Source organism: Austrofundulus limnaeus, unplaced genomic scaffold (assembly GCF_001266775.1).
Source record: "Austrofundulus limnaeus strain Quisiro unplaced genomic scaffold, Austrofundulus_limnaeus-1.0 Scaffold0, whole genome shotgun sequence".
Lineage (NCBI taxonomy): Eukaryota > Metazoa > Chordata > Actinopteri > Cyprinodontiformes > Rivulidae > Austrofundulus > Austrofundulus limnaeus.
In genome coordinates, this window is record NW_013952402.1 from 4842854 (window position 1) to 4852362 (window position 9509).

Genomic DNA, 9509 nt, shown 5'->3' on the forward strand with positions numbered 1-9509 from the left:
CCCCCCCCGCCTTCCGCAGGTGAGAGTTGTATGGATTTTTTTGCAAATTTTACAGATTTTTGAGGCTTTTTATACAGGTAAACGTCCAAAGAGGTTGACATGTATGTAAACCTGAGTAACCAGCGTTTATTCTACAGACTGAATCAACTAGTCAGATAAAAAGTTGTACTTTTTGTTCGTCCTGCATTTGTGGCACCCCTTAGATGGACGGCACCCTTAGCATCTGCCTATACTGCCTCTGCCACGGGCCGGCTCTGTTCCCCCTCCTCTAAAGGCAAATCATTTACAAACAGCCATGACATGTGGGGACCTGAGTCGAGGTCTAAAATGTAAAAACTTTTTTTTATTTAAACCTTTTATTTTTATTAGTTAATAATTTTACAAACTTTGGAATATTGGAAAATTAAAATTACATTTTTACAGGAATGATAGTTTTTTATTTTAAAACACGTCACATTAATTCATAAAATTACAAAGATTTCAAGTATTTAAAATTTTTTTTTTTTTTTTCCTTTTTGGTCATGTCTTTGATAAAAAATTTCAAAAAAACTTTTGTGATTACTTCTTTCTTTTTTCAGAAGTTGACCAGTGTTTCCTCATGAAGTTTAAAAGCAGAATTAAACTCAAGTTGGTAACTTCTCTATCATGCTGCGGTTTACTAAATATGAACCAACCCTGAACACATCTGCACCACTTACCGCCCCCCTCTCAAAGTCATTGTACAGAGGTTTGTCCAGCAGCGTTCTCTCGCTGCAGCCCTCCGTGCCCACCAGTGTGATGTAGACATAGTCATCGGTCCCTGCGAACCACTGGTTGCCTGTGGCTATAGTCACTGTGTAAGATGGCATGGTGACCACGAAACAAGTGCAAAGAGCAAAGATCGAAACGTCCTCTGAAGATAAAAAGCAAAAAACAGCAGGAAAAAAAACGTCTTTACTCTCAATGGAAAGTTTTGGTGTCAGATTTTTTTTGCTTAAGGTCTCTAACTGAGGTTCACGTCTTGACAAACACGAATTAGTAATCAGGTCGAAGAGGGAGGTACCTTCCAACAAACTGACTCCTGATGATGACAGTCTCTCCACCCTAAACTAACACTCCCATCAAAGAAAGCATCTGTGGCCTCATGATCTCAGAGATGTGATGTTACTAATAAGTGGCAACAGAAAAAAAAAAGTTTTGCATATCTTCACAAAAAAAGAGGGTAAAATAATCCAGTATCGCTCTGAATCATTGTGGAGTGAAAAATGCTGGGTGTTGGTAATACAGAGCAGGCTTTGTGAATGTGACTGAGTCAAAAACAAACAGAAAGCTTTTCAAAGACCAGGAGGAAGTAAGGACACACACACACACACACACACACACACGTCTAACCCTGACCCTTTAACCTAARCCTAACCTCACAGGTACATCCCTGACCCTAAAACTGACCTAAACTCAATTCACAACTTAGTCCTAAATGGAACCCCTGACCCACCAGTGATGCTTCCCCCAATGGGGACTGGACTTGTGTCCCCATAAGGCACAGTGGGTCCTCACCAGACTGTGTGTACTGGGAAAATAGTCAAAAATCACCCCCACCAGGTAGCAAAAACACGTACACACACACTTTTTTCTATCCTCCTGGAGACTTTGCATTGACTTACACTTATTTTTCAGTCATTTCTAACCTAACCCTGACCCTTTTCCCTAAACCTAACCACCTCAGTACCTGACCCTAAATCTAGCTTAAACTCAAACCACATCTTGGTCCTAAACTTACCCGACCCACCCACCCAAAATCATCATCCATACCCATGAGGACCAGGCTTTGGACCCGCAAGGCTGTGTTTTTCTGGAAAATGGTCCCCATAAATGTAGTAAAAACGTGTCCCCACACACTTAACCCAAAGTGGTTCTCAAAAAAAAAAAGGCGGAGCAAATAAAGAGGCTAGGAAATTATTTCAGATCAGTTTCATTTCTTTTTTTCTGCAACCAAAAACAAACATGCAGACACTCTTTATCTGCATTTAGCTTATGACTGGAGGGGGGGAGAAAAGTTCACACACATGCACACATTTCATTTCCAAACCAAATTAGCGTGTGACATCGAACAACAGCAGGCAGTGTACTCCAGTTTTAGTCAAATCAATGCAAATACATCAGAGAGCCCTTCTGTGGTTTCCTAAATAAAACCGAAACTTTGACATAAACAGGGGTCTTTCGTAAGCCTGAAACTCAATAAATACATATATATATTTATATTTGTATTTTTTTAAGTCTAAAAATTAAAAAACACAGCTTGGTACACAAAGTTTAATTCAGACAGTGCTGATAAACAGCATAAAACGTAAACCAAAAAAATTTTTTTAAACCAGTTTATCTGCTTTCAATTGCTGATCAAATTGTACCACGATATGGCAAATACGTACATTTATACCTAAGTATCTGATTACTCGTATATATTTGTTTACAGTCAGCAGGAAGAGCAGAGCTTTTATGGACAAAAATTAATTCTGAGAGCATCTGAACAAAGCAGCACAGCAGATAAATGTCAGCAGATACAAAGCACAGTGTTACGAAATAATGTTGCCAAATTAGATGACTAAACTCTCACTTTCAAAATAAAACAGTAAAATAAATTATTTATTGTAATAAACTAAAACATCTAAAAGCGCTTTAAATTATTTTTTACGTTATTATTATTAAATTAATTTTGGTTCAACAGCTATTTTAAACAAGACGGTCACATATTGTAAGTCAAACAATTCCTCTGCCAAAAACAAAAAACAAGACTGTTCAGTAGTCTGAGGGTGTTATTTGCATGATTGTACAATTTTATTACAGCTATGTCCAACTTGATGTTTACCAGTACAAAAGTCACATTTTTTATTAAATAAATGTACATTTCAGCATGAGCACTAACCTTTAAGATCTGCTTTGATGTTCAGGAATTTTAGTTTAATGTGAGATCAAATTAAAACAATGAACTATATTGTGGGGCAAATTTGTTTGTATGCTTATTTTCTGTCTTTGTTTTGTGTGAAATCTATTTTGAGACATTCAAATGAGAAGAATTTAGAAAATGAGGGAGGGAAACAATCCCTCTCTGGTGAACGTTCGAAAGAGATAAGGATTAAAGGCAGCTTCGTTTGATTTCACAAGACAAAAAACAAGTTTTGAAATCCTGTTTTTTTTAGACTTCTGCTTTTCACCAATGCTCCACATTTATATTCACCTTAAATCTGAGTAGACCACCAGATCAACTAAATCAGATTTTGACCTCATGTTGATGACCTAATGTTTGTTTCCTGGGAAAAATGTTTAGAAAAAGCTAAAAAAAAAAAAAAAGGAGCTGAAGTAACCAGGTAATGTGTTATCTAAACTGTGCTACAAAAACTGCATAAATGACTTTTAATCTGAAAACCTGCTTTGAAAATGCAAAATTAAAAAAGACAAAAGAAATCACATTCTGACAGATTTGAGAAGAGCTGTGTTCAATTTGTCCAGCTCATGTGTGCAGCTCTGGCTAAACATTATTATTCTGTATAAATACTGCCACCTAGTGGCAACATGCTGACAAATAACAGTGCAAATTACACCTGAGTTCCCTCTGGTAAACTCATCCCTCCAGACATGTCAACTTATATCTACGATATGTTAAAACTTTAGGGATGTACAATAAAGTCTACAATAACAACATAAAGCGCTCATGATTTGTCTTATTTGAAAACTAAAACAGTACAAATATTATTTTTAAGAGCAGATAAATTAAAGGCTGTCATGAACTAAAACAATGTGGTACAGAGGTCACTTCATCCTAAAGAAGTCAGATTTAAGATTTGTTTTGAGTATAAATGCTAAAAACCAAGACTTAATGTGTAAAACAAACAAACCAAAAAAATAAGGCAATCACTCACATTCAGCCACCAATCAGCAATAGTTAGACTCTAACAAATTGTTTAAAAAAATATGTAGATTAACTGAGCAACCTCATATAAAGTGAGAAATATCCCCTTCAAGTTGAATTTTTCACGCTCTATTTTGATCACTTTAAACTTAAACTCACCTTAACTAGAAATAAATGATCTATTTGTTGTCGTGTGAGTTGCTGAGATTCGGCTCAGATGAGGATTGTCTTGCTAGAAAAACAGATCATTTACAAACAAATCTCTTCTGTGGTGATACGTTAAAAAAATACTGAGAAAATAAAACAGGATGAACAGAGAAAAATCCCACGTTTTCTTTCCTTCGGCAGTAAGTGACTTCCTGCGGTGCCTTCAGGGAACTGAAGAGGATCATAAGACGTACCAGCTTAACGCTGCAGTTGATCGCTACGTCGATCGCAGTCCAGGAGGAGACTAGTTCAGGTAGAGGACCTGCTTCATGAACTCGTAGGTGGTGAAGGCCATGGCCTGGGATGGGATGCAGCGGATGTAGTTGAGAGTAAGGCCTCGGTACAGTCCCCTCTTGACCCCGTACTGCTGATACACGTACTTCAGAGTCTTGATAGGCGAGCTGCTCACATGGAAGACAAAGAAGGGTAAAAATCTGAAACAACGTTTGAATAAAACCTAAAAGACACGAGCCCATTTAGCCTATTCTCACTAACCTAACACTAATAAGAACTTTTCATTTGTGACTGATAGCAAAAAAAAAAGGTACAAGTTTCAAGCTTTTCTTATAAACAGACATTTCAAAAAACCTAAACATAAAAAGGTACATCCTGCAGAGATACTTACCCACATTTATCTGAATCAGGAAGCGCGGTGCCTAGCTGCATTCTTCTCCTGGCCACATCTAAAGGATAACTAGTAAGAAAAACACAAATATGTCATCTGTCTTTACATCTGTGTAATTTCTAACAAACTCCAGTCGTATTTAGAGTCATAAGCTTTAAATACTTTGTGCCCCAAGGGGTTTTCTGGAAGTTTTTGCTCAGAATACCATGCTGAAATGTAAGTGAGTGTATCTCAGCATTTACAAACTCTACTTAAATAATTTTGGTATCAACATAAAACTAACACTTGTGAGATTTTATTAGAAGTGTGAGTATTAAAACAGCTGCTGGGGATTTAGAGATCCTGTGCAAGGATTCATGCTGCTAAAATGAACTGGAGCATAGTTACAGAGGTTTTAGTAAAGATATAATTTTGTGTTTTGTCATTCTGCACAGGAAGGACCATGATGATACCATTAATAAATGTTAATAAATCTGAAGTTTTTACATCCAAAAGTTATTTCTTTTTTCCTACCTGCCTGAAAAGACTTGTTATTGAATGTTTGTTCTTTTAAAAATTACCCAAACATTCTCTGTGGAACAATCTCCCTCAGGACATCAGGCAGGCCTGTTCAGTGGAAGTTTTTAAAGCAAAGTTAAAGAATCACTTGTTCACTTTATCTTGTGTTTTAATATTTTACTTTATTTCATTTAATTTAATTTGATTTGTTGTTGTGTTTTTATTTCACTTTGTAAATAAAGTTGTTATTATTATTATTATTACTATTATTATTATTATTTATTTGTCACCATATGCATTATATAAAATAATGAGAAATTATATTTGACTTCAGTTTGACCATATTCACTCCACATCAAGTGAAAAAAAACTTTCAACACAGTTTATAACATATTTTGCTATCTATTTTGACTTGCTTTAAAAAGAAAATGTCAATTTTTTTTCCTTTACAGATTTGCTTGAATGTATTTACAGGTTAGCACTGAGGCCATTTTGAACAGTTTGTTTACTTTCTGATTCAACTGCTTGACGTTTGAACTGTGTTTTGGTGAATGTAAAAATAGTTTCAGTCAGTTAAAAGAAGTTAAAAGAAATAGAAAACGGAAAAAGCTGTTTTGCCCCCGGTACTGGGGGCGTGGGGCTCAAGAGGTTAAATACTTTGTACCCACGGTACTTACGAGACAGTCTGAGCAAAGGCACCAGCAACCCCTCCACAGAGAAGGTTGATGTGGGGTTTCAGGACAAGGATGTCAGGGTTGTCTGACGAGGGACGTCCCAGACGCTCCGGGAAATGCTTCAAGCCAAGGCTCTTCAGGGTGCCGAAGGTGAAGAATGAGAGACCTTGAAGGGGTGCAGACGGGACGCGTGAAAAAGAAAAATCTAACTCAAAGAAAAGGTCAAACACCCGAAGGAGGAGGCAAAGATGCTAGATTTTAAGAAATAGGCATCACCTGCATAAGGCGCCATTCCAATAAGTGTAGGAGTGAGTCCTCTGTAAAAGCCTTTCATTCCTTCCTTTACAGAAAAAAAAATGGTGTAACTTCAGTAAATATTTCAGTTAAAGCTTGTAAAATTCATCACTAGTAAATCACCTTGTGAGAGATGGAGCGGAAGACATCAATAATTCCAGAGTAGCGATGATCTCCTGTTACCTGGAAGGCCAGTCTGGCTCGGATCACATCCAGAGGGTAGGTGCAGATCACCGCAGTCATCCCTACACACACACACACACACACATAAAAAGAGATCACAAGGTTCACACAATGACTACACCAGCAAAAATGAAAATGGCAGACAAATATTACCTGCCATAGATCCTGCCATGAGGCGGTGGATGTGTCCAGAGATCCCAAGTTGTGTATTCAGCAACTGTAAGTATTAATAACTGATTGCAATAAGCACTGATTAAAAAGATGATTATATAGAAATGATTAAGTCAAAGCAAAACAAAAGTAACACAAAGACACAATGTAAACTGCTAACTTCAAAGCAATTTTTTTATAATGTTGCCTTTTAATAAAATCCTCATAGTACCTTTTTATATCTGTCAAAGGCCATGAACTGAATGGCTCCATAAGGGAATATCCTGACCATCATTGCCCCGTTCCCTTTGTACAAACCCAGGATACCTTCTTTCTTTGGCACAGCGGTGAGTGTGGAAAACACTCCTGCAGAAAAAAAACGTTCACACGATTCAATTCAGATGCCTGAAAACAAAAATTTATCTGGCTTTCCAAGTTCTGAAAGTGGTTTTTGTTGTTGTTGTTTGTTTGTTTGTTTGTTTGTTTGTTTGTTTGTTTTACCCAGATGTTTGTAATGTGGGCTCTGGCCTTGAAGAAGAATCTTGACCCTATCCAGAGGAGCGATAGTGGTCTTGGCACAACATCCTGCTACACCTAAAAAACAGAACAGAAATGTGGTTATATAATTTAATCATTAAAAGCTCATTAAATTTTTGAAGATCTTTTGAAAAATAAAAAATAAATAAATCAGGTACTGGACCGAAAAGTTATAAAAGAAAGCAGACAGAGAACAAAACAAAACAAAAAAGGCCTTCAGAAAGACAATAAAAAATAAATTCACCCTCAAAGTAAAGCCAAATCAGAGACGTGTTTTTACAGCTACTTGGACATTTATTATCTACCTTGCTGGAAAGGTTTTGTGCCACTGAACACCATGAACTGGCATGAAAGGAGGACTGCACCCTTCAGTTTTACAGTTATAGCCACTGTTAAGGTTTTCAAAAACAAATGTTGCTTCCTTTATCAATGTTTTGAGAGAATGGCTCAGTGTGTGCCTGTGCACACGCACAGAGGCTTGTTTTGTCTTTACGTTTTCTACCAGAGTGAATTTTTGAAGGCCTGATAATTGTGGAAATGTGTCAGACTTTACCTCCAGCTACAAAGGAGCGAAGCCAGTAGAAATTCTTGTTAGTAGGGGTTGTGGAGGCAGTGGCCTCCATTGTCATCTTCTCTGTTCAGGAAGCTGCCACATCCATGACTGATAAACTTGGCTAAAACACATAAGTGACTATGAGCTTCTAAGTATTGGATCACAATAAGGCAGAAAATGTAACTTGAATGTGTATTTCTACACCTGGAATCCCAATGTAAAATGTTTTCTATATTATATACTAGAATAACACAGTTTTTGATCGTTTTTTTTACCCTCGTAAAAACTGGATGTACAAATTTAAAATCAACAACGGTGCTAGGTTGACTTTTGGAGACAGCTCAGTTTACAGGTAAACACCACTTAAGGAAGGAGACAACTCTAACACAATATTTTACTAGGCTGACTGTAATAAAGTCATACTCACAAGTTAATGTGAACTGTTAAAGGCGCATAAACAGCAAAACCAGAGGAAGGTTGTGAATGGGGAAAAAAATGTTTAACATATAAAAAGCCTCATTTTCGTCGAGCTGCTACCTCCTGGTTTTTCTCATCGCCAGATGTAGTTTTTGGCGGGTCAAAAAGACAAAACAACAGATTTAAAAAAGCTGTTGTCTAGTCTATAAGAGCGTCACTGACGAAAATAATTTACAAAAAAGGCAAACATGGCTAGAAAATAGATGATATCGGCGTCCTTCGCCCACAACGGAAAAACAGGTCGCATGATGATGACGCAACATGGGGGCGGGACATTTGGAGAGGAGAAGAAGTGGGTGGGGTTTGTTTTCATTTTGTAAATACCAAATGATAAAATAATAATAGAAAATCTCTGCTTGTTCAGACACAACTCTTAAAGTTGTATGAGTTTGTTTTAAACAAAATCATACAACTATAAGAGTTGTGCATGTGAGTTGTGCCTGAAAGAAAAAACTAATCGTTTTTTTCTTTCATGCAGCTAAATTTTGTTTATTTCTCAGCTGTTCACTCAAAGAAAAAATGTGCAAAGAAATGGAAAATGACTATATAGGGAAAAATAACTACAAAATGAAAATAATCTGAAAAGCTCATTTAATTATGACATAACACTGTTCATCAACTGTGACACATGAGGAAAAGGCTGTGTGCATTATAACCAAGAAAAAAAATTTGATTTAATCTGAAAAAAGTACTTTGGACCACTGAGCAACAGTCCAGTGCTGCTTGTCTGTAGCCCAGGTCAGGCGCTTCTGTCGCTGTTTCTGGTTCAAAAGTGGCTTGACCTGGGGAATAAGGCACCTGTGGCCCATTTCCTGCACACGCCTGTGCACGGTGGCTCTGGACGTTTGTACTCCAGACTCAGTCCACTGCTTCTACAGGTCCCCCAAGGTCTAGAATCGGCCCTTCTCCACAATCTTCCTCAGGGTCCGGTCACCTCTTCTCGTTGTGCAGCGTTTTCTGCCACACGTTTTCCTTCCCACAGACTTCCCACTGAGGTGCCTTGAGACAGCACTCTGGGAACAGCCTATTCATTCAGAAATGTCTTTCTGTGTCTTACCCTCTTGCTTGAGGGTGTCAGTGATGGCCTTCTGGACAACAGTCAGGTCAGCAGTCTCACCCATGATTGTGGTTTTGAGTAATGAACCAGACTGGGAGTTTTTAAAAGCCTCAGGAATCTTTTGCAGGTGTTTAGAGTTAATTTGTTGATTCAGATCATTTGGTTAATAAGTCGTTTAGAGAACCGTTTCATGATAAGCTAATCTTTTGAGATAGGGATTTTTGGTTTTTCTTTACTTTTTTGCCAAAATCGTCAAAATTAAAACAATAAAAGGATTTAACTACGTCAGTTGGTGTGCAATGAATCCAAAATATATGAAAGTTTAATGTTTATCAGTACATTACAGAAAATAATGAACTTTATCACAA

General features: G+C 37.3%; 2 protein-coding genes across 3 annotated transcripts in view; both read right to left on the bottom strand.

Annotated features, from left to right (window-relative positions):
• The window catches only part of alox5a (arachidonate 5-lipoxygenase a), a 12851-nt gene extending 11493 nt beyond the window's left edge, over nt 1–1358 (bottom strand). For both annotated transcript variants that reach the window (XM_014025000.1, XM_014024927.1), the window contains exon 1: nt 699–1358. In XM_014025000.1, coding sequence (XP_013880454.1) covers nt 699–848 — 150 coding nt within the window. In that variant the 5' untranslated portion in view covers nt 849–1358. The remainder of the gene's footprint in view (nt 1–698) is intronic.
• A 577-nt stretch (nt 1359–1935) lies between these two features.
• slc25a16 (solute carrier family 25 member 16) lies at nt 1936–8344 on the bottom strand. The gene is made up of 10 exons (XM_014026141.1): nt 8035–8344; nt 7608–7728; nt 7019–7111; nt 6750–6883; nt 6521–6584; nt 6308–6429; nt 6167–6230; nt 5894–6056; nt 4719–4787; nt 1936–4494 (listed from the first exon to the last, which is right to left on the bottom strand). The coding sequence occupies exons 2-10, from the start codon at nt 7681–7683 to the stop codon at nt 4338–4340; spliced, it is 942 nt and encodes a 313-aa protein (XP_013881595.1). The 5' UTR covers nt 7684–7728; nt 8035–8344; the 3' UTR covers nt 1936–4337.
• Between the last annotated feature and the right edge of the window lie 1165 nt (nt 8345–9509).

What these genes read in the sequence shown, in the direction of transcription:
- slc25a16 (XM_014026141.1), bottom strand. Translation starts at nt 7,683, where the DNA reads ATGACAATGGAGGCCACTGCCTCCACAACCCCTACTAACAAGAATTTC. An exon ending in TCGCTCCTTTGTAGCTGGAG is followed by an intron (nt 7,112 to 7,607) that starts GTAAAGTCTGAC and finishes TCTGTTTTTTAG; the next exon opens with GTGTAGCAGGATGTTGTGCC. An exon ending in CCTTTGACAGATATAAAAAG is followed by an intron (nt 6,585 to 6,749) that starts GTACTATGAGGA and finishes TAATACTTACAG; the next exon opens with TTGCTGAATACACAACTTGG.